The sequence below is a fragment of the Gymnogyps californianus genome, chromosome 1 (assembly GCF_018139145.2).
Source record: "Gymnogyps californianus isolate 813 chromosome 1, ASM1813914v2, whole genome shotgun sequence".
NCBI lineage: Eukaryota > Metazoa > Chordata > Aves > Accipitriformes > Cathartidae > Gymnogyps > Gymnogyps californianus.
In genome coordinates this window covers 84,755,013-84,780,489 of record NC_059471.1, presented here as the reverse complement: position 1 = coordinate 84,780,489, position 25,477 = coordinate 84,755,013, and the positions used below count along the sequence as shown (strand labels likewise).

General features: G+C 38.9%; 1 protein-coding gene across 1 annotated transcript; it reads right to left on the bottom strand.

The window, feature by feature from the left end:
• Positions 1–956: 956 nt before the first annotated feature.
• Positions 957–25,477, bottom strand: TXLNG (taxilin gamma). The gene is made up of 10 exons (XM_050908203.1): positions 25,328–25,477; positions 16,635–16,947; positions 14,314–14,405; positions 10,821–10,991; positions 9,898–10,092; positions 8,350–8,469; positions 7,220–7,294; positions 4,970–5,062; positions 4,340–4,435; positions 957–3,299 (listed from the first exon to the last, which is right to left on the bottom strand). The coding sequence occupies exons 1-10, from the start codon at positions 25,460–25,462 to the stop codon at positions 2,979–2,981; spliced, it is 1,611 nt and encodes a 536-aa protein (XP_050764160.1). The 5' UTR covers positions 25,463–25,477; the 3' UTR covers positions 957–2,978.

Genomic DNA, 25,477 nt, shown 5'->3' with positions numbered 1-25,477 from the left:
TATTAAGCATACTTATTTACTTAATCTATACAGAATCGAGTAGATAAAATTTCAGATTCACATTAGTGAAAAATCTCTACAAAATGTTTTTGAAAAGCAAAACAAAGACTGCCTGTTCATTTATCATTTTTCCTCATGAAAGCAGACATGGGTTGTAAAAATAAAGCAGTGTGTTTAGCACAAACTAGATTTCTGCATCACTTTTTTCACAGTTATTTCCATCTACAGTCCAAAGAGGTAGATTTTCTGCAACACCTGAGAATTGAACTGTAACGTAACCAGGTGTAATGAAAGGAAGGACAAAACATTAGAGATACAGCCCTAATTTGTGTACGTATACACGTATTTGGGTCTTGCATCACATATTGTTTAGCTTTTATGCAGCTTAATCATGGTGAAACTGTCAATCAGGCCCCAGAGTTTTGACAATGAGACATACTTATTTCAGGCTACATCAGTTTACAGCCCAGGTTAAACAGTTTATGGTAGCAGGAGAAAGGCATTAATACAAGTTTACTTAAAAACCCTACTGGAGCCAGTTTGGCTGCAGACTGGCAGTGCAATAGCCTGCTGTATGGCAGATCAGTTAGAGTGCTGAGCTTATCCCTCATATGAATTTTTGTTTTTTTCTTAAACACCACTCTAAGCAATGCATGAAACTGTATTGACTGGTTTCAGGAAGCAAAGTATAGCTCACCTTGGCCAGATAAATTGATATGATACGGGTATGTTAAGGGTAGGAAAGAGAAAAGATATGCCCATTTTAAAAGCCTTTCACTTGGGGTGTTCTGCTTCATTTACATATTAAGTCAGTAACAAATATATTTGTATTGCTGTTCTATACATCTGTCATGTCTCTAAAAGCCCTTTAAAATATTCTTGCAGCAGGGTCCAAAAATTCATCTTGCCTCCACATAGAACAAGCACTATAGAAAGAATTGTTAAAGATACAAATGTCCAAATAATAAATTGTAAAAATAGAAAACTGCATGTCCTACCTTGCCAAGGGTATGATGCATCAGATACAAAGTTTTTCACTTTTCCTCAGGAAAATTACTTCATGCTTAGTGTTAGCTGAAAACCAGTTCTCGCAACAACTATTTTTTAAACAGTTTGATTCTATAAAGCAAGTCACTTGAAAAGCAAGTCTGAAATACTTCTTTCCAGTATTTTTTATGCCATATGGTTAGCATGATTAACATTTCAAAGCTCTGAGTCTAACTTGACTGACTGCTCATTGCTACCTTCTTTTCATTCCTGCATTGTGCTTGGACCACAAACACAAAACCTGCACAAATCTAGGAGAAAGATGGCCAGCTTCCCATTTGCTCCACCATTTAAGAAACGTCAGTTTTGCACAGTTCATCTCAGTGGTATAAGCTAAAACACATTTATTAGGCCTTACATAACCTTACTCTCTTTCAGAGACAGCTACATTATTTCAATGTACATTACTACAGGAAAAGGATCAGGAGCTCAGTGCAGCCTGAACATTCAAGTAATTTAGCCACTAAACTGTCAAGGGCGATGAGGGTGGGAAGCTCATTGAGAGATGTGCTTGATTCAGAAATCCCCTCCCAAGTAAGTGCAAAGAACTTTAAGTACCAGAAAAGGCTACACATGTTCGTATCTCTTAAAATGACAGCAACCAAAACTAGAAAAGTAAATGCATGGGAACTAAAGCTAAGGGTAGCTTGTAGTTATTTCACACATTGCCTTGCCAAAAAATAAACATTGGTCCTAGTTTCTTTCAGGAAAAGAAGTCAAAATGTGGATATCAAATTTTCTAGGAAAAGACTGTACAGTTTAAGGTTAACAAGGGAGCTTTGCTTGTGGTATGTTAGCATAAGAATTTGAAGTACCATCTTTACCAGATAACCTAACTGGGAAGGCACTCTGCCAACTGGTACAGCTTTGAGGTTGAGTGTGCAAGAAATTCCACATTGTACTTCAGGAAAAGTATTTGAATCTATATGTTCAATTATAATCAGTATACGCTTAACTAACGCTTAAATACATTGCATACAAGGCTATTAGAGAAAGCCTATATGCCACAGACTCGTGTCTTCCACACCTCTGGCAGTAAATGTCTATTTTTCAGCCCTTCAGATAATCGAGAGATTCATCTAGACAGTAACGGATTTCTCTAGTCAGGATAACCATGTGATGGACACACTGCAGCTAAGAGGGAAGAACATGACCAACACCTGTGCAATAGGCTACACAACTGCAAAATTCCACTCTGTAACATTGCTGTACATTTTCTCACGCGCTTATATTTAACACGTTCACAGCTAGGGCAAAGAGTCCAAACTAACCTTTACAACACAACCCTGAGAAGTCTGCAAAAAGTTGTACACCCTGTTTCACCAGCTGCAAATTAATGTATTTCAAAGCTGTTTTTTCATACCACAAAGTACATAAAACCCTTTAAACATACCTTTTACTATATTCTGGACCTTTACTTTGTCATTCATATATATGAAAACATACTAGAGGGGAAAGTTGACATTTTTTACTGGCCATTAGACATCCTTATGTAGATAAATTTACTGGAAAAATTGGTAATCTTTAGTATACTGAGTGGCAAATCAATGAACAAAACCAGAATGCTGTTCTTTGAACCAAAAAAAAGTGACCTGCTGTCACTATTTTCCCTGGAATGATGTTATATCTGTACACGGTCTTCCATGACAGTGATTTGTGTTGTGGGGAGGAAACGCACATGCATCCTTTTATGGAAAAATATTTTCTTTTAAAAAATGAGGCAGATGTGCAACACAGTTGTGGAAAATTTATAGTTTAAGCTATTTAAAGCTGCTATGCAGCTTCCTGTACCACATAAGTCCAGTAGTTCTAAGAAAATACAGATATGGTAGAAAAAGTAAGAAAATTTTCACCACAAAACCAAATAGTTACCACCAACAGAGAAAGTTATACACAAAATATATCTCTCAATACAGTGTTTACACTTCATTTTAGTCTACAGATTCAGTGCCAGGAACAGGACTTGTTGAGACAGTCTTTTCGGAGCTATTTGCCCCACGTGATTCCACATCGGGTTGGATTCCTGGTTCCGTGTCAGTGGGAGTTCCCAGCTCCTCGTGGGAATTGAGTGTGCAGGACTGCAACACCTGCACAGCTAGATCCACATCTGCTTCTCTGAGGGAAACCTGCTCCTTAAGGATTTCCACCTTCTCATTCAGCTCGTTCCTTTCTGTCTGAAGGGCCCTGCATAGCTTCTCCAAACGCTCCAGTTTTATTTGAAAGCCCTTGTATTCTTTATCTCTTACTGTTTTCTGAAGGACAAAAGAAAATAAAAGCTCTGTGATCCAACTGATTTTTTTTCCCTTAAATTAATGAAAATAATCACCACTATTTAATCCTGAATATTAAGTCTTAATTAATCCAGTAGGTCAAATTCCAGCTGCACTAGAGCAAGTTTCCTCAGAATACCTGACCACTACACTTCAGATGGTTTGTCTAAGCCGGAGCAGCAACAGACACCTTTAGAAACAAGCAATGAGAACTATGTAACTACATAATGCTAATTGTAAGTGAGGGCTGAGTATCAGTGAGGATCCTGATACGAAATCCTGTAAAGCAGTCAATTACAACCCAAATAATGGCAACTATAGGGAGCAGAAGGGCATACAAGTGGGAAATCTACAATCCAGCAGCAGAATCCAGGTCAGAAGGTACCATACTCGCAGCTCTCCTAACTAGCTCCTTACAAGAACAGAGAAAGATAAGCAGTGCTGTAGCAGAACCTATATGACCTAGCATGGTTTGACAAGGTCATACCTAATATACTTGAAGAAGACATTAGACAGTGTAGGCAGAACTGTATGCCTATGGCCTGTGTGAAAACTGTTTTAGCTCCTCTCTTGCTGGACTACAGTTAAGTAATGGCACCTCATGACCTCAAGAGCAGCAGCAATGCAGGGAAGTAACTGATCCCTTACACATGGGTTATTTCCTTCATGTCAGTCTTGTTTATTTAAAATAGATTTCTATTGCAGCACTGATTGAACTTTGCTCAGCATATTAAAATACAGTCAATTCATTCAGCTTGTATGATTTCACACACATTATCCCACCAATTAAGCAGCAAGCAAGGAAAGATGAGGCTGAATTTTTTTGTGTCATGAGCTTAGATTTATATTTTTATTTTCCATGTCTTAGAACAATACCATTTACACAACAGAAAATACAACGCAGACAATCCAAGAAGAGGCTACTGTGTATTATTTCCAGTTCTCTAAAACTGCAAAACTGTATGAAGTTCTCTAGGACACAGACTCTAGTTTAGCCATACTGCTGCTTAAAAGATAATTACCTCTTCAGCCATTTGCAGAAGAGCCTTGTTGTTGTTTTCCCATTTTGTACGCCACACTATGGTTTCCTTTTCCAGTTTCTTAATCTTCTTCGTCATCTACAAAAGATACATAAAAGACTTAATTTTGTGGCATGTGTTGCAACGTAGGTAGTTTTACATAAGTAATTCGACTCCTTAGTGTTACTTTCCAAGTCCAGTTTGAACAAGTTATTTTGCAGAAAAGTCTTTCTGCACAAAATGAACCCCACAAATACAGATTCTGCATTCAAAGAAAACAAGATTGATTCTTAAAAGAAAGAGACTAGCAATCAAGTACAACTAATAAAAAGCTCCAGGAAAAGAAGTTTTAAAACATAAGCACAGCCAAAAAGACCGAGAAGTACTGTATGCCTTTGATAAAACACTGAAATTGGGATTTAGATATTATGCAAGTATGTCAAAGACCAGAAAAAGTTACATTTCTCTTCCATAATATGACAAATTCTTATGCCCTGTCTTATGATCCAAATTACATGTCAAAATACTCCATATATTTTCAGAAGGCAAACACTTATAAAATCTAAAATTCATCCCACTAACAACATGCATTTTTAGATTACTTTTTAGGAAACTAAGTAATCCTATAAGTACCTTCTCCATTTCTTGCCTGAAGGTTGTAAAGAGTTCATTACTTTTTGCCATGGTGGTCTGGAATTCTTCAAACTTATCCATGTAAAGAGAAAGCTGTTGGAAAAGAGGCAGGAACATTAATCTGAACAGCTGTATACAAATACAAAAATATTAAGGTACAAGGCAAAATTAAGCTCAAAATAGTAGACGATGAACTTTTTATCTTTTTTTATACTATCCTACGATTTCCATTTGAGGAGCATGCAGAACTTGTCTGAAAACACGCTATTCAAATTACATATAAAGGAGAGTTCTATGTTTATAGAACAGCAATATATTCTGAAGTAAAAAGGATATTATGTTTAATAAAATGTTGGAAGACATCACAGTTCATCACTATCTCATTTTTGCTTCCCCACTGAAAAAAAAAAATCTGTGGACATATACAGGAAATTCAGCACATGGTCAGTGAAATTAAATTTAGAAAAGACCTACCTTTCCACCTTAACCAGCCAAAGCTAACAACCAAGGCTGGGACAAAATAAACATGATTGATTCCAGAAATCAAAATACACATTCACAACCTATGAAATCCGCCCAGTGAGCAAAAATCATGGAAAGTGAATATTGACAAGGAATTCAATTAATAGTGAAAAGCATTACATTTTAACAAGTGAAGAGCATTAACATTCGATGACAGAAAGTTTTCTTGCCCTGCACCACAAGGTCAATCAAGAAGGAACTGCAAAATATGTTAATTAACATAGTTTAAAAAAAAAAAAACAACAAACAAGGTTATGGTTCTTATTAAAACAACTTATACTATCAGCGTGTGATTGGATGTTCTAAGAATATATGACCATTTACTAGTAACTTCTTACTCTAACTCAAGAGTAATCAGTTCTCTCATTTCTTACATTGGGGGTTGCAGGACAATACAATTCAGAGCACAGAAACATTGTATTTTGCTCTAGTAGTAGAGGAAATTTCATAACAGGAATTAGCCTACCTTGTCAACAGTACATCATGACTCTCTGCCATTATTGTGACTGAACTTTCTAGCTCATCTTATTCTACAAAAAAAAATTTGTCGGCCCCAGGAAACCAAACTATACAAACTGTTACTATTAAAAAGTGTAACAAAAAGGCAGTGGGATTTTAAATAAAGGGTAACCAACTTGAAAAAGTCATAAAGACTAAGCATGGCAAAAAACTATTTGCGAGATTTTGGATATTAATGAGTTCAAGTCCAATGGAGATGTGTGTGTATGATTACATTTAACTACACACATACACACTTTAAATATAACCGCTGGAAAGCCTGGAAGAGAATTAGGTACAGTAAGTGTGAAAAAAGGGCATGACAGAGCTTGCGAGGAGACTTAATACAAAACCTCACAAAACTGAAGCAGTAAGAGGTATACAATAAAAGGAATAGCTACTGCTTCTCAGATGCTATGACATAAGCTGAACCTACCACTTCCCTTTGCCTTATGTGCTGAGCTCACGCGTGGCCAATGACTGCAGGTAATCCAGAACCACAGGGCAAAAACTGGAGACCATCTCTCCACTCTCAGAGAGGATTTTGGTGTAGCATTTACAGCAAGACGACAATTTGCAGATAGTTTGTGGACAGAGACACTCAGGTTACTACATCTGAATAACTACAGGGATCAATGTGACATTGCTTGCTTCCAGTCCACCACAACAGGACAAGATGGAAACAGCAAGGAACAAATTCTAAAACCTGCCTGGGTAAAAATCCCCACCCAACTCTTTATAGTCACAAAAGCCTCTCTGGTCCTGAACATCTATAAAAAAAGATAAAAATACCTTTGGAAGAGATAACAGTTTCAGAGAAGCCAAGGAATGGTAAAGTAGCCACCACAATGTATAGATTCTTAAGCTTTCATATATTCTAGTCTTTGTAATATTAACACTATTAATTTAAAAGGATACTAACTCCAGCAATTCAATGCTTAGCACCTTCCAGTCACAGTACTCTCCAGATGTATTAAACAGCAAGTACAAAACATCAGGTCTTTACAATTTATACTTCACACTTCACTATTGAAGAGCTACCTACTGGAAATTAAATTTAAGACTTAATTAAAAAAATACCAAGTACTTTTCACAAGTGGTGCATTGCATCTGATGAATGATAACATAGTTTTTTCATATGTTGCATTATGTTCACTACAATCACAAATCTCTTGGTATTTTCTTTTCGGAACAACTGTTATTGAAGACCACTCTATCAAAAAAAGATACCTGCTGCTTCAGCTGAGCTTCCTGTTGCTTCATCTGTTCACATTTGTGTCTGGACTCAGTAGCTTCTTTTAGCAGCTAAAAAACAATGCAAAAAGCCACATAATGAAGAAAGTACTCCTAAGAGTGGCTTAACTTGATCGATGATGAAAAATGAGCAAATGTTAACATCACCTAAGGGCCATTCAACCATGTTTTCTCACATGGGCTTTTTTATTACTATACTATACTTTCATATATACGATTTAAAGCACATGCTGGCATGCAGAAATTTTTATTGAGACATTTTTCTAATTGGTAGCATGAGTCAATGCTTCTATTTCTGTAGCAAGTTTGAACTGCTAAATTTGAGTAGTTCATTGACAAACTGTATGTAATTTACAATTGTTTTGTAACCTCTCTAATTTGTTTTCCACCTCCATTTCTCCAGTCACTAATACTACCTTTATAGACTAGTTCAAACGAATTTTGCTTCAACTTGATACCATTTTGTATCTTTGAAGATATTTTCATCAGCTTACGATTCCAAAATCATGTTTTAAAAACATAGAACAATCCAACACTGGATAATCATTTTAAGATTATACAGGAAAAGCAAGGCTTTTGCCTAGAAGTTACAGATACATAAGGAGCATTAAAAAAAAACAACCTTCACCTAAGTATTACTTTTTAATTGGAAGCAAACTCCTTGGAAGACTGCAGGTAAATTGCTGATCATCAACATACAAATAAAATATCAGGCATAGTTTTGGGGACAGATAGTTCAGAAGAGCATACGCTTTATTCTGCATTTTTTATTTCTTCTAGCATAAAAACAGAAGTTACAACTCTTGACTGCAAGAAAGTACCTTTGGTGGTTTAGCTCAAGACATTTCCCAGTTTAAGAAAAATCTAAATGATATCCAGTACATTTGCCAAAAAAAATGCAAACAGTAATATTACTTGCCTGTAAATATGGACATTAATATTGCAGGCATCATATATATGCAAAACTTAAATCTCAATTTTGCTGTTGAAATCTACCCCAACTTTCAAAAGACAGTCCCCTCAATGTGCTCTATTTGCTTTAAATCATGAAAAATCTGGTTTGGTGGGTTTTGTTATTTCTCTTAACATACATAGAATTCACTTACAAACTCCCTTTCTCGCTGATGTTTTTCCTCTGCTTCTTTAATAAGCTGGGTAGTTTGCTGAAGTTTGGCATCCACAAGTTGCTGCTGTAGTTCTTTATGTTTGAACACTTTATCGATATGCTAAAGGAAGAAAGAAAATCTTATTAGTCAAATATAAACAGTCCACTGGTCAATTAAGGTAAGTGTATGTGTATGGGAGATGCATATTGTTTAGAAGTTTCATGCAAAAGAAAAAGCGATGAAAGACTGTTTTACATGCCTTGTTTCTCCCTTTATCTCCATACATTATAACTGCACTTTTTTTGTCTTTCATGGAAGCCAGATGCATATTTTACTAAATTGGTACAATACTGTCAGTCACTTCACACCAGACATTTCAAAAATCCTGTAACAGGTAGTCTACATCCTTTCTTCTAAAGCTGGTGTATCTACCCCTACTCTTTATTGTACTTTGTTACTTCTAAAAGCTCTAGTCCTCATAATTAAAAAAAGCTCAAAATGAGCAAAGTCTGCAAGAATAGTTTATTTAGCTGATGAAATTCCACAAATCATTGAATTTTGCAGTCTTACTTCCACCCATAAAGCAGCAAAAGGCAGCTTCCTACCTGTTCTCTTCCCCAAATTATCTCATGGTAGATAAAAATACTCTGATCACAAAAGGTGGGGAACTACTCTACAGAGAGCTTTCTAACTGATACAGATTAAAAACAAAACCAAAACCCAAACCAAAAAAACCCAGTTGAGAAATTATATTCCAAACCACCTGTGCCAACTAAGAACTAGCAAACTAATCTTAGCTGTAGAACTCCTTGAAGCTTACTTAGTTCTCTCTTTGACAAGGAGAACTGGCTGTTTTCCACTACTGTAGCTTAGACTGGCTAGCTCACATACTGGTGCCAGTTACAGCTAGCTCAGTGAGCCCTATAATACAGTCATTTCCATGACATCAGTCCAAATATATTCTTAAAGCATGATAGCTTACTTTGATTCCATGCCAACAAGAACAGCTACATACACAAAGGAGCTTCCGAAACCCCCCCAAACTTATTGAACCAAAACAAATAAGGTAGAGAATAACTCTTACATCTCCTCCCATTATAATGTGAAATTATAATTTAGAAGAACTTCAAATATTAATACATATTTATGTTGGAAATAACTTTTGGAAGCCATTTAGTCTACTCAAACCAGGGTCAACTTCAAAGTCTGATCAGGTTGCTCACACCTTGCCCAGTTGAGTACTGAATACCTCTGAAGACAGAGATTCCACAATCTCTGGACAACTTATTTCTATTCGACCGCTTTCACTGTGAAAGATTTTTTTCAATGCATCTTGAATTTAGATATCCAAAACCAGACAGGAAAGGCAGATAGTGGGCCAAACAGCTACTTAATTTTTCACAGTAGTGAAGTAAAAAGAATAATTTAAAAAATATATATATACACGATGGCTGCAAAGTATTAGGGTTTTTTCTCCCCTTTAAATAATTATCTGATCCTTACAGTCAAGGAACTAACAGAATTCCATTAGAAGCATGATGTAAGTACCTCTTCTCGCAACGCATACTGCTCAATGAGTTTCTTCAGTTTTTCCCCCAGTTCAATATTTTCCTGACGGAGCTTGGCATTATGTATATCATGCTGTTCCAGCTGAGCCTGAATTTCATTCAGTGTAATCTGGAAGTGTGCAGTTGCTTCTTTCCGTCTTTCTTCTTCTTCACGCGCTTGCTGCATGTTTTCTTCCTTTTATGAGAGAGTATTAACGTGTTCAAGCCAAACCATGCACCTTTTTCATATTTTTGAGTCAGAAACAATGGTAATAATTCACTTCTGTACAGTTTCAAGTTCTAGAGTGCTAGACTTTATATAAGCCACAATCATAATATGCTATGTTGACTATCCATATGAAATGCATGGAACGAAGAATCTAGAAATTCCAAAACTTTGAGAATCTTGTCCTTACCACTACCAACATTACTCAGAGGCTGGTATTATAAGATGCTACATTAATACCTTTGCAAGTGTAAGAATTACCCAGATGTTAAAAACAGCACTGATACTATAACATAATTTCCTACAGTGATGACAGATAAGAATCTCTTGGCGCTCTTCCATTTCACTCCCATCCATTATATTCTGACAGAATTAAGCCTTTTTTGATACCCTGCCATTTCATGCTGCTGTTATTTCACTTGTGCTATTTTTTTCCAGCAGTCATCAGCACTGCTCCCAGAAACAAATATGGCAAGATCACATACTGCAAGTAATACGAACCACTTTGACTAGAAAAAAAAATCATCAAGTTGAACTATCCACATATTCTTTACCTAAACTTATGCCACTTGCCACCCATCTTCTGCAGGTAAAGGTAACGGCAAAGTGGTAAGTAAAAAGCAGCAGTCCTGATTTTAAGCAGTAATCAGTAAGACTTCCACCACCACTGGCACCGCAATTTATGTAAATAAACTAACCTTCAAAGTCTTGTTATGACGCTGAAGCTCCCGACAGAGAGATTCCAGTTTGCTACGTGCCAAAATGGCCTTGCTATGCTCACTCTGCAAGTGGACTTTCTCCTTCACAACTTGTGCTTGCTTCTTCTGCAGTATCTTCATCTGCTTTTGAACATTCCGGCTCTCCTCCAACTAACATTAGAGAGTATATTAAATAAACATAGGTGAAACTATCTTTATGCCTCTAAATGAGCAGACTGAACAACTTTTAAACATTTCAGATGAAAGCAAGGAAGTAAAATAATTTCATTAAGACCCCCAAGTTGATCTTAAAGAGAAACTCTCATCATTCTACAGACAATTCTAAATGTGTAAGGACAGAAGATGAAAATATACAAATTCCAACTTAAACATTTGCCTTCAAGGAACAGGGACCATGGACCTGTTGACCATGGGCTATCAGCTTGCATTCAGCTACAGGGGTAGGACTAGCCCTGAGAAAGGAGGATGTGGCAGATACAATTAAAAGCCAACAGAGACTGGCTTTTCCACAAGTCACAACTTTTTCTACTCTCTTATCTGTAAGGTACACACAGCTGTTTATCCAACAGGTCTTGTTTTTACTAGCAAAAAGAAAAACCCAGAGAACTGTACAGAGCTCTTTCTTGTCAGCAGGAGCTCCTACCAAAGGAAGCAGTAATTGATACAGGTTTGTAAAATGCTAAGGTACTTCAGAAAGGAACAGATACAACTAGCAGCCCTGACAAATCAAGTCAAATACTGTTAAAGCTGCACAGCCCAGACTGATGACTTAAGAGATAGGTAGTCTCAACCATTTGAAGCAAAATTTTTGTTCTATTTCCTTTAGGCTGTTTAGATGGTAGATGACAACATTAAACTTTGTATACAGTGCTGACTTCAAAACCTATTCTATGAATATTCAGTGAATAGAAGTTTCTTGCATTAATATTTAGTTAGGAGTAAATTCCATTATACATGATTTTTGGGCTCCCCAAGAAACCGTATTATTTAGAGTCTGTTCTATCATAAAGAAGGTAACAATGTTAAGTGTAACACTGCTCCTTATTAGATAGTGCCTCAGCCTCGGGACACCACAGGAAAAGAAGGCTGGCAATGAGGAACATCATGACAGAAGAATAATACAATGCTGGTTTTCTGAAAGAGCTCAAAATAACGCTGAAGCACAGAAGAAAGAATAAAGTTAAGGACCTCCATGACAACAGAAAATTAAATGTATATTTAATCTAGTTTAGAGAAAAGGAACGTTAAGGGAATATTTTGATATCAAAACTTAAAAAGCCCTTTTCTTGGGTGGCCAGAAAAAACACTTCAAGTGGCTGTGCTGTTTGCATACCTATGAAACTTCAGGCCTGTAAAAGTATGCCAGTGTGAGACACATCACCAAGGATGCAAACCTTGCTGCACCACAAACTGATCTCCTGACAGATTCCAAATTAGGAAAAAAAAAACAACAACTGTGGAAGATCTTTTGCCAGGAGAGAGGCATTCCTACCTTTATTGTACAGTCCTTTTCATGAGACACCACTGAAAAACCTGACAGTGAGCTTTAAAGATGATGAATCTTTAAAAAAAGAAAAAGAGCATTGTAGGTGCACTGTCATAAACAGTTCAAACCTCTGCTGGCATTAAAGCTGACACCTATGCCAGTGGTTCACCACCATCATGAAGAAAAGAATGCATCTTAAAAGGAACACAATCAGATCCAACCTAAACTTTCTAAGGGGAACAGAGTACCTCTAAGACTCATTCAGCTAAAATGGAGCTACTGTTATACCCGGACAAGCTCCCACCCAACTTCCCAGCAGTTCTGAGCACCATGGGGAAAGCAACTGGTTTTCTAGGATGCTGACCATCTGTTGACTGTGAATGCTTACTCTACCTATAGACTATGGATCCTCTCCTGGGAGGGGAAAAAACTTAGTATGAACACATCTCTCCTGATTGCCAAGCTTCTTGAAGGAAATTACAGTTCAGCTGGCCTAGCTGTTCCCTAATTTTTTGAGATCTTTCCTTCAACAAGAAAACTCAAAGTGAAGATGGTGCAGACTGTTTTCTTTCCACAGAAGCAAGGAATTCATGCCAACCTAGCTCCTTATGAAGGCCATCATCATCACCACTGTGATTTGACATGGGAGCTGTTTGCTCAAATAGAAAAGGCATCACACACACAAGCAATTGCTCATAAGAACTAACTCATTTACAGCATTTTTCTCTCACAATATCAAAGCTCATTTTTAGGTGGCCTCCCAATCCTTGAGTTGCACTATGCAAGTATTATTGTTTCTCATTTAAATGAAAATGACTTCTTGGAGAAGCTGCTGGTTTTGAAGGAAATTCACTCATGTGAACAAGAGCCTGCATGTGAGAGAGAGCAAGAAAAACAAAGCAAAAACATAACAGACCTCCAAGGAGGACTTAGGATTTCCTAAACAGAACTAATTCAAGTCTATTCTTAAGTAACTAGTGTTGCCTCTGAGTAAAAACACTACCTGCTAGTTCATCCTCAAAGCTCTGGAGACGTATTAATCTCAAATGAAAAATAAATTTATTTCAGAAAAGTTATGCCATGTTGCACAGCCATTATGTCATTTTCAGAAACATTTTCATATATAATACACTTGACATTTACGGAAGGAAAATCTTATGCTTTTGTCAAGCTATTCAGTTATCTCTAGTTTTGCATTCATTTTATAACTACAAATATGGTGGGAAAACATATACACAGAGTATTTCCAGTCTTTCCATTCTTCTGTGTCCCTGTCTCAAGATCAACAAGTCAAGCATTTTTGTCTCCAGGCACATTCTGAAAAGTGAGCTTATGAACCTTTCCCCCCCCCCCAATTTTGCGGTCAATTAATTTAGAGAACAAATTATCATTTCTCCTACTTGGGGTGGGAATGCACTTTATGATCAATTACTGCCAACATTTTGCCTTTTTGGTTTGTTACTGAAGAAATGGATACTTTTCTATCCATTCCTTCACATGATCAGAAAGCACAAAGCAAAATCAAACCCAGATCCTTCCAACTTCCCCTATCCCCCAAATATCACTAAAGAGTTCAGTATAACTGAACTTTTTTTTCCCCAAATCTCAATATCACAGTATGTTCTTTCCCTTTATCCTAAAGGGTATAAATTATAAAATGCTAGCACAAAAGCATTATCAACAGACAAAAACTAAGAAACAATTACTCCCAAAAGAAACTCTTCGCTTTTCTGTTAATTCAACACCAAGTTATCAAAAAGTTAGCATAACCTATTTTTTCTTTGGATTTAGGCAGTCATGTAGAAGTGAAATGACTACATGCAAGTTTGGCTGAAGTAATACTCATAATAAGCTTGAGCATTTTTTTTTTCCCTACCAACACTGTGAAATATTCAAAATTGTTAACTGTCCTGTATTAGAAGTTCTTGCATTCCACAGTTAATATTAACACATGAATAACTCCTGCTATCTTTACAAATTACTTACCAGATCAGCATACTTCTTGCACAAAGCTGCCAGCTTTTCCTCTGGAGTAGAAAGTGTGTTCAAGGCTTGCATTAATAATAGCACTTCTTTTCCTATGAATTGGATGAAAGACAACCATATTGAGAAAAAACATACCAGAAAAGCAGCTTGTCTTTAGAAGTAAAATACAGAACCATGAGAAATTAGTGTGAGTTAAGTTGTTCTCTGGTTTGACAGCTGCATAACCCTAACGGATGACAAATGGGAATTCATCACAGTAAGAATAAATTTGTCTTGCCATTACACAACTTGGATAGCAAAAGTTACTTTAATCTTAAAACCACAAAAATATTTTTGTTTTATAATTTATAATAGCACAGATAAAAAGAAAAAGCCGAAAGTGAAATTTAAAAGGTTAAGTTTTGCAAATAAAGGATATTCACACAAGTGTTTTTAATAAGCCTTTGGAATTTAAGTATCAGCAGTGCTTTGGTAGCATTGAACACTGCAATCCCAAATTTAAAAGCTAATCCAACAACTGGAAAGTTAAAAAAGCTGATTAGTAATTACCACATTATTATTATTAAAGTTCCTGTAAAAATAGCATTACCAGCTGAAAGATTCTTACATATGCATTAAGAACTGTCTTTTCCTACACAGAAGCGCACATTTAGACACACACAAGTCTATGGGTCTGGACGGGATCCACCCAAGGGTAACAAGGGAGCTGGCGGAAGCGCTCACCAAGCCACTTTCCATCATTTATCAGCAGTCCTGGCTAACCAGGGAGGTCCCAGTTGACTGGAGGTTAGCAAATGTGATGCCCATCTACAAGAAGGGCTGGAAGGAGGATCCGGGGAACTACAGGCCTGTCAGTCCGACCTCAGTGCCGGGGAAGGTTATGGAGCCGATCATCTTGAGTGTCATCACATGGCACGTCCAGGACAACCAGGTGATCAGGCCCCGTCAGCACGGGTTTATGAAAGGCAGGTCCTGCTTGACTAACCTGATCTCCTTCTGTGACAAGGTGACCCGCTTAGTGGATGAGGGAAGGGCTGTGGATATTGTCTACCTAGACTTTAGTAAAGCCTTTGACACTGTTTCCCACAGCATTCTCCTGGAGAAACTGGCTGCTCATGGCCTGGATGGGTGTACTCTTTGCTGGGTTAAAAACTGTCTGGATGGCCGGGCCTAAACAGTGGTGGTGAATGGAGTTAAATCCAGTTGGCGGCCAGTCACAAGCGGTGTTCCCCAGGGCTCAGTACTGGGGCCAGTTCTGGTTAATATCTTTATCAACGATCTGGAAGAGGGGATCAAGTGCATCCTCAGTAAGTTTGCAGATGACACCAAGTTGGGCGGAAGTGTCGATCTGCTTGAGGGTAGGAAGGCTGTACAGAGGGATCTGGACAGGCTGGATCAATGGACCGAGGCCAACTGTATGAGGTTCAACAAGGCTAAGTGCTGGGTCCTGCACTTGAGTCACAACAACCCCATGCAACACTACGGGCTTGGGGAAGAGTGGCTGGAAAGCTGCCCGGCAGAAAAGGACCTGGGGGTGTTGGTTGACAGCTGGCTGAATATGAGCCGGCAGTGTGCCCAGGTGGCCAAGAAGGTCAACAGCATCCTGGCTTGTATCAGAAATAGTGTGGCCAGCAGGACTAGGGAAGGGATTGTCCCCCTCGACACTGGCGAGGCCACACCTCGAATACTGTGTTCAGTTTTGGGCCTCTCACCACAAAAAAAAAATTGAGGTGCTGGAACGTGTCCAAGGAAGGGCAACGAAGCTGGTGAAGGGTCTAGAGCACAAGTCTTATGAGGAGTGGCTGAGGGAACTGGGGTTGTTTAGCCTGGAGAAAAGGAGGCTCAGGGGAGACCTTATCGCTCTCTACAGCTACCTGAAAGGAGGTTGTAGCGAGGCGGGTGTCGGTCTCTTCTCCCAAGTAACAAGTGATAGGATGAAACGAAACAGCCTCAAGTTGTGCCAGGGGAGGTTTAGATTGGATATTAGGAAAAATTTCTTCACCAAAAGGGTTATCAAGCATTGGAACAGGCTGCCCAGGGAAGTGGCTGAGTCACCACCCCTGGAGGTATTTAAAAGATGTGCAGATGTGGCGCTTATGGACATGGTTTAGTGGCAGACTTGGCAGTGCTAGGTTAACAGTTGGACTCGACCTTAAAGGTCTTTTCCAACCTAAACAATTCCATGATTTTCTCAGACTATCCTGTTAAAGATGACAAGTTTTGGCTACAGAGTAAACTTCAGATAAAGACAGAGCAGATGCGTAGCTTTTTTACGAAAATATTAAAGCCATTTAAAAATAAAAATGCCGAAGAGAACATACCCAAAGTTTTCTCTTTGTGTTTTTCACTCTCTGGATCTTGTTGGCCATCAGGTGGATCAGTACGGGCTTCTTCTCTCCCAGGCGTCTCCTCACGAGACGCTTGAGAGCAGCATGTGGACCCCAGGTGTTTTCTGTTCTTTGTGATATACTCGGCTTCTTCCAACGTGCCTGTGTTTTCCAGGCCGTAACAGTTGGAATGCGCATGCTGCAACGCTGTATCAGACAATTCATTGCACTTGCTGTTCACCAGCTGATCCTCGTTATTCATTCCCATCTCCTGAGATCCAGCTTCTTCCATTGCACCACCAACCAGCTTCAGAAGGGAAAGGAAGAAGTGGGAAGTAAACAGTCAAGCAACTGTACTTAAAATGAAAACTTCCACCTTTCTTTTGCATGGACAAATAAGAGTAAAATTGCACCCTTATTCAAGTTGATCACATTGATACTCACTGTTGTTAAGACAGGTACATAAATAACTGTACACAGAATGAGCCTAAAGACTGTTGAAGAAAACAGCACATAACAGCCCAAAATATTAATTACTCTATGATGAAACAACTTTGATATCTTGTCATTGCAAAAATGTTAATACTCTAGAAATTAAAAGTTCACATGGAAATCTGTTCTTTAAGCTCCAAAACTAACTGGCTATTATCTCAGCTGTTAAAGCACACAATCTTAAATGAAAACATTTCTCCCTCATAGTTCTTAAAAATGTATCTCACAAATCAACACTAAGTATACTAAATCTAAAATTCAGCAGGAGTTTAACTAGCTTTATGTACTGTTATTTGAAAAATAAGGTACAGAAATTGAGACAGGACAACACCATTATTAAAAAGAACTTTATTATATATTAGTTTCAGAAAATTGAAAGATACCAGTTTTAAAATAATTCAAGAGACATACTGGAAGAAAAAGTGGGAAAAATTAACCTGCTAGGAAGTCTAAAGAAATCCACAGAAATACATTGTTTTGGTAACATAGGTAGGATAGGAGTTTAAACTACTTCAATCAGAATGCCAAATACGATTGTCAGCTCATGACTGGAAAAAATCTGTTGTTATAACAAGAATGATAAACAGGACCAGGAGCACATCCATTCTTGAAATGGTAAAATTCACATCTATGAAATAATCAAAAAAGTGAATATTAACTGGCTTCGGATTTGGAGTCCCACTACCTATGATTTTTAACAATACATTATTTCTGCTCAATTAAATAGAACTTTCTGGAAAGATTTCTTAAACCCCCAAATGTTTAATCATTTAACCAAAAAGTTAAACATCACCAGTTGTTTTAACACTGCAGTGATATGTCCATATTTTGGAGCAGAACACCTGATGACACCACTCTATAGCTTATTAAGCAGCTACCAGACTCCTCTCTCAATCACCAGAACAACATTCTCAATTTTTAGAAACATTTAAGGCTGTTGAGAACTTCAAGAGTGTTTGGCTGGGTGTTTTTTTGTTTTGTTACACTACGGAGGCTGGGACTCAGGACAATGCTTGGAGGTTATCAGGTATTTTTTTTGCTGTCCATTTGCAATCCTACTACATAACATGCATACATAGTTAAAAGTATGATAAGCAGAGTTTAATTCACTTTACTACCAAAGTAAAGTGATCATTCTCATTGATTTATTTTCAGTGAACTGAAAGTAAATTTCCTTGAAGTCACAAGGAATTATAAAAACAGGGCTTGTTTATATGCAGAGTTATGCTCTTCAAGCACAAATTAATTTCAGATTATCGTATATTTTAATATTTAAAATGTGCTAATTCTTAAAGCCAGGAGTTTGCACTGGGTTTTATATTCTGCACAGATGGACTGTTCTCCTCTTCAGAAGGAATTAGCCAACATCAAAGGAACACAGCCAACACTAATAATATATTGTGAGATATATTTCAACTCCCAATTTGTTCAGCATGCTTGGAAGAGTTATTTAAAACTCATTAAACAAATATGCATTAATATTGTAAAACATATGTAACAGCTTAGTTGTTTTCTATACTTAAAGCAAGTACCTTGCTTTAGACCTTATCTCAAGGCAGATTCATTCTTGAAAAGATTGAATTCATAGAGTATCTTTCATGAAGGACAATAAGCTTTTTAATTGCAAATAATCTGTACAGACATTAAGGAGCAACTTTTGACTTATCAAGGAAGATTCATTTTGCACTGCTCTTTACAAGTGTGGAAATGATGCATGTGCTTTATGGACAAATATAAATGTACTGCAGTTTTATCATTCTCCAATCATGTCAGACAATGTACTTGATAAATGCCTGCAAAGGTAATGCAGTAACAAATAACCAACCCCAACATTTAACAGTTGACTTTTTAGAGCTGTAAAACACATTTTTTTCCTTAGATTGTTTTAAATTGTGGGGCTTCCACTGGCATGGGAAAGGCTTACCCCTCCAAGTTTAGGGTCAGCTAAACAAACAAGATGCTTCTTAAAAAAAGGACAAGAGATGTGAAAACAGTAGAGCTCACTTAACCTTTTTGTATGTACCAATGGTTGAAACCATGGCAGAGATCTCCAAAAACCATGATTCATACAGAAGCTGAAGATACTGTGTCACATTACATTGACAAGACAGGAAAGATCAGCGGTATCTGAACACAACGTGATACCAGAGTAGAACTGCAGTACCAACACAACAGCTGAAACTTGCAGTTTGTCCATCACATAGAATGTGAACTTCTGATTCAGATACTTGTGCCGAAGAAGCCTGGCAAAAGGTAGGGAAAGTCTGCTCTAAACTCAAAGTTTCTGGTTTGGCACAGTATTTCCAGACTTTCTGAAATCCATAAACAGACTCAAAATTCTCTTTTTTGAAAGCAGAGCACAAAATTGCCAGGAACTCCAACAAGCAGCTGAGAAGGTCTGACTGGCTGCAGCTGGCGTTACACATTGAACAGCAGCAGTGCCTGAACAGCTCTCTTGCTATTATTTCATTCCTTTTTCATACCCGCCTCTGTTGTGCTAGCAACAACATTTGTGCAACGTGTTCTAACACAGTTTATAGCCAGATCAGTACCTCAACCCAGTTCACTGCACAGCAATAGGCAATCCTGCCAACCAGAAGTGCTAGCACGATGGCTGGAAAGAAGCCAAAGCACGAGAGTCACTAAAAAAAAAAAGTCAATCTAATCACAGCCAGAGCACAAGGAGCTAAACAAAAAATACTTTATCCTCACCACAGGTACGTCGTTAACACTGACTAGTAACGTACTGGAACACCGTCAGCAAGATGATGTTCATGAGCAGCACTGCTTTAAATTTAGACAACCCAGAGATTTTCACTGGTTTTCAACTGAGAAAATTCTGCCACTTCTGGGGAAAAAACCCAACTACTGGCAGGGGCATACATGTGACCAATAAGTCACAAAATGCCCACCTCTACTAGCAAACCATCATAGTAACCTAAACACCTGTCAATTCAGAGCTGGCAATTAACACGCATATTCCAAAGCATCTGGAAGTTTCACGGAGTGAACACCACCACCTCATTAATTCAGCAGAGCTTTTTGTAGAAGTCAAATTAGGTGTCAGTCCAATTCTTTACTGACAATAATTATTTCTCAACTCTGAGTATTCTCTATCCTTCATCAAAAAACCCACAAGGATTTTCAGAACTTCAGATTCATTCTCTGAAGTGTAACAGAGAAGGCAGAAATAACCTATCAGAATACTGAATTGAAGAAAAAGGTGTACAAGTGTCTTGTACATCTCAAATATATTCAAAAATAATAGTGATAGTGAAAAAACTACAGAAATTGCCACCCTTCTTTTGGTTTTCCAGTGAACATGGAACAAAACCAAGCTTACTGACAAGCAAGTACGCTCCCTGCAAAACTAAAGCTCAGTGTGGCAGTAGACAGTTTTTGTAATAACACCCAATTTTCTTAGCTTAAATACAATTAAAAATTGGTGACCACAGGCTAGAATACTGTATTTAAAGAAGTGGTTCTACCAGCAGCTAGAACAACCTGATAACATACAAAAAATAACTAAAAAGACCCTAGTTAAATTCTACCAAGTTGTTCTAGCAAAACTGACAGTAGCAGCACAACATACTAAAATTCTAATATATTTAACCTAGATTAGAAAGTGCTTGTTTTTAATTTTAAACAGAGAAGTCTGTTATTGCCTGACAGGGGCCACAAACACTAATAGCTAAATGACTTCCTGATTATGACTAACAAAGAATTTTCTACATTAGCTGTCACTTTAGATACTAAAAACGTAACCAGAAGTCTAAACAGCCTTCTTATACTCAATTTTATTCTTAAAACACTTTAACTACAGATAGGTTCAGATTTGATCTGTATCAAGCTTCAAGTTGGAGTACAGCAATAACATCACATTGAGAATGTTAAGTACTAAACCATATTAGTATCACTGAAATTGCCCCCCCTTACTGAGACAATGGTCAGAACCACCCCAGCTATTACCTCTATCTTTTCAAATGCGTGCTCATCAGACAAGTGAACTTCTCAGTTTAACATTCCAGCCAGAACAGAGCACTTCCAACAGCACATTGTATAATAGTGCTGATTCAGTACTGACTGAATAAAAACAAAACAAAACCACTCCAAAGACCTTCTACTGAAATCACCACCACCTTTTCTAGCTGCTACCATGCTCTCTCAGCTTCCAGCTGGCTTCCAACCTCCATCTTCTAACCAGCTTTAATGATAGGTGTCTTATAATCTGACGGACCAGAATTAGATTGTTACATACCTAGAAAGATTTTCAGTGAGAGACAAAAAGAGTATGTTGCACAGATATTGCGCCACTTCATAAGACCACAAAATTATTTATCAAAATTCAAAACTCTACTATTAAAAAATAAGATACTTGCCACCTACCTAGCTGTGAAACCAGCTATTACAAGACGCTGACATATCTGAGTAAGCCTATTATCTTCAAGCTATTTAAGATAGTTACAGGCCAAACAACTTGAGGATGCCTGTAGGAAAATTACTGGTAACATCGCTCCTGCTCACCCCAAAGTTTTCGTTCAGTCTTCTGCTCTGTTCTCTCAACTTGTACCTTGATCAAAAAAGTGCACATCAGGAAAATTCTACCTTCCTTCCTACCTACCTAAAATATGAGAGTACAAGATAGGTATCCTATTTACGAAACTGGCTATGATCACAAGAGCCTAAGCGAACTTTACTTCAAACAGTACTGCTTCAGTAACATGCGCTGCACCTAAGGACAAAACAGACACACAAGCAGAACTTACCCTATCATGCCAAAATGTATCATGAACAGACTTTTTTTTTTTTGTTCTAGTACCTACAAAAATCTGTAACATACAGGGCTACCTAAAATATACTGTGCTTATTATTGGTACTATGTGCACTGAAGTACCTATATTTTATACTCCTGTGCATACACATGCTCAATCTTTACCTAAAACACCTGAAAACACCTCTCTGTACCTCTTCTTAAAAGCAACCATAATTAGTAGCTACACCAACATCCTTTTTCTCCTATATGTTAGCAAATTACCCTAAAAAAAGATAAACACTAACAATCTATCAAAATGCCTCCTACATTCCCCATAGTAGCAGTTGGCCTGTACTGTGAAAAGATGCTTAGAACCTTAGCCTTTGGAATTGCTAATACTTTCAAAAAATATCCTGGAAGCTTTAGAACAAACATATGTACATAGAACAGATCTTCACAACTGTAAGACAACCTAAATATACAAGCAAATATGTAATCATTTGCTCAGCATCAGGCTCCAGAAAAGACCACTTGAATAACATCGTTCAACTGACTATGTTTTCAAACTTATCACACATGCAATCGGACGTAAAAGCCTTATACCCCTTATCCTGACGAATTACATAAAAAGAAAATCTTGCAGCAAAAAGTATGTCATTTATCATAAACGTTTATGGTTTATAACAAGTTTTAGGCTTCCTGCATCCCAGCAATTTACTTTTACCTACTAACACAGGAAAACTTATTTTGAAAACATGTGTGCAATATACTTCTCCTCAGTGCAGACACTCAAGAAGACTTCATCTAACAACTGTATTGCGCTGAAAAATCAGTCATTGTCGGTAGTAATTTTATTCATTACTTCTCCATAAAAACTAGCATTTTGGGATGTCACAAAATTTGCGTTTGAATTTTATAGCAGATGCACCTTCATTCACTGGTCTAGACACAATGATTCAGGCGCTTGTGACCACAAGACTAGATTAAGATTATTTCTCCATGCAACACTTCTCTATACTGTGCTCACTGACCTAAATGATCATGCAGTCTAATTATACCTTTCTGAAAACCTGATGGCCTCTGAGGTGGCTTCACCACTGAACTAAGCTCTTAGTTGTGAGATCAGAAAGTCATTTCAAACAAACATTTCACCCTGTTCTGTCTTTACATTAAAAATTATGTTCTATGCACTCATTTATCTACTTTCAAAATACTGGACTGAGGCACCTGCACTATTGCCCATCATTAGTGTCAAAGCATTGCAAGGTTACAAGTCCCAACACAGCAGGAGGACGATTAAGAAATACCTACTTTGGAAATCTGTATTTTATGTTTACAAAAGTCAATACAGAGTCAATGCTAATAGAATTCCACTATTAATATTGCTGGCCTTACATTCAAGATATGGTCTTTGATATTGGTTCAGACACTTACATTCTCACATGACCCCCTACTTCTGGTCCTTACTTTTTTCTGTTACCCTTTCCATGCTTCTTGCTCTGTCTTTCAGTGGCCTCATCACACAGAAGACATTCCTGCTTTTAAAAATAGCTTTTTTATTTACCTCAATCAAAAAAAAAAAAAAGAATTAAAAAAGAGGTTGAGTTTATATCATTTTTGTTCTCTGTGCTCTGAAAAAAAGATTAGAAAGATCTTTTCCCTGTTTTAGCTTAAAACATTAAAAAACACTTCCTGTAATTCTAGCAAAAATTTCACTGGAGGAACCCAAAGCTTAAATGGAAACTTTCAGTGCACTTACATGCAGGGCAAAGTGCTGCACATTTCACTAGCCCTTTTTTAATGCAAGCATCTGAGACAGGTGCTAATTAAGAAAACATTTAATGTACCATGAATCACTTCCGCCAATGAGGTTTCACTTCCTCTTTAGTATAAACCTAATAGTTTTCTAGTCATCCACAGCACATTTCTGGAAAAAGCAGGGTAGACAAGTTCTGAATTCCCAATGCAAACAGGTCACAAGGAACCTAAAAATAAAGAAGCTCCTGTGTACCAAGGCAGGGGGAGGGAAATCTGCAAGAGATTGCTGAAGGATTTTTAATTCACAAAAAAAGTTCAAAGTAAAATTTGCTTAATACTCCCTGCCACGTTTAATCTTTTTTAAAAATTAAATTCCATTTGACTGTGGGTATACGAAATAATACGGAGATGCTGGTTTGTTTGGAGATGGTTTTTATTTTTTTTAAACATCATCATCATCTGCTTTCACAGCAGACACTAAAGTTACTTACAACCCACTTCCTAGTAAAGAACTTCAGAAAACACACAGCAAAAGACATAGTTTTTCATTGAGGAAAACTAGCTTCATAGCCTCCTAAATCTCTCTCCAACAGCCAAAATAAACAACCACCACCACAGTTACTATTTCTGGGATGTTATTATCCTTTGTACCACAGAAAAAAGTTACCACAAAAAAAGTCACTTGATTTTATGTAAGGACACAGGATGAGATACTAAAGCGGCACATGAGATTACCAAGGCAGTTCTGTCACATAAAACACTGTCTTGGTGATACTACATACAGCAGCCGAATTACAGCACATTTTAAGTCTTTGCTGTTCGGTGCCCAAATACACATATTTTAGGCTTTTCCTACACGGACACGCAACCAGAAATTACTGTAAAGTCACAGAGGACACCGGTGCTTTCAGTGTCGTTTCGGCAGAAGAAGGGAAAAGAGAGAAAAGGCCATTTTTACCTATTTCGGAGGACAAGGAAACACTCCCGCCGCCCCCGCACCCCCACCGCGCCGCAGGCAGGCACGCAGAGAGGCAGGCAGGCAGGCAAAGCCTCCGCTCCTGCCAGGCGCGCCTCGCACCTCAGCCACACCGCTCGCACCCGCGAGCGCCAAGTGCCGGCAGCGGCGCTGGGGCCGCCCGACACTGCCGGGCCGCGGCCCCTCCGCCGGGCAGGGGACACGCGGGGCCGCCCGGCGGAGCCCCCCGGGGAGGCCGGCAAAGGCCCCAAGGCCGCCCAGACCCCGGCCCGCTCAGCGGCGCCCCCGCCCCGGCCCCGCCACGTGCCGCCACCCCCCCAACGGCCCGCCGCGCGCGCGAGGCAAGGACCACCCCTCGACCCTCAGGGGGAGGAAGGGGGAGAGCCATCTCCGGCCCCCGCGAGGGGAGCGCGGCTCCCCGGGGGCGACGCCGAGACACCCCCCCCCCCCCCGACACACACCCGCGGCTGCAGCGACGGGTCCGGTCCTGGGGGAAGCGGAGCGGAGCCTGGCCTGCCCCGCGCAGGCTCCCGAAAGCAGGGGAGGCGGCGCGGGCACTACCTGCCCCAGCCCCGAGCGCCTGGGCTGGCCGGCCGCGGAGCGCGGAGGCCACATGGGGACGGGGGAGGCGGGGAACGAGGCGCCACAAGCCGGCGGGGCGGGGAGGGGGAGCGCCCTCCCCCTGGGCCCGGCTGCACGCCGCCTCACCTCCAGGCTGCCGCTCGGGGCCGCCGCCTCCTCCTCCTCGCCGCTCTGGCTCTGGCGCCGGCTCCGTCCCGCCGCCGCCGCCGCGCTGCCGCTGCTGCCTCCTCCGCGCGCTGCCTCCGCTCCGCGCGTCGCCATGATGTGACGGCAGCA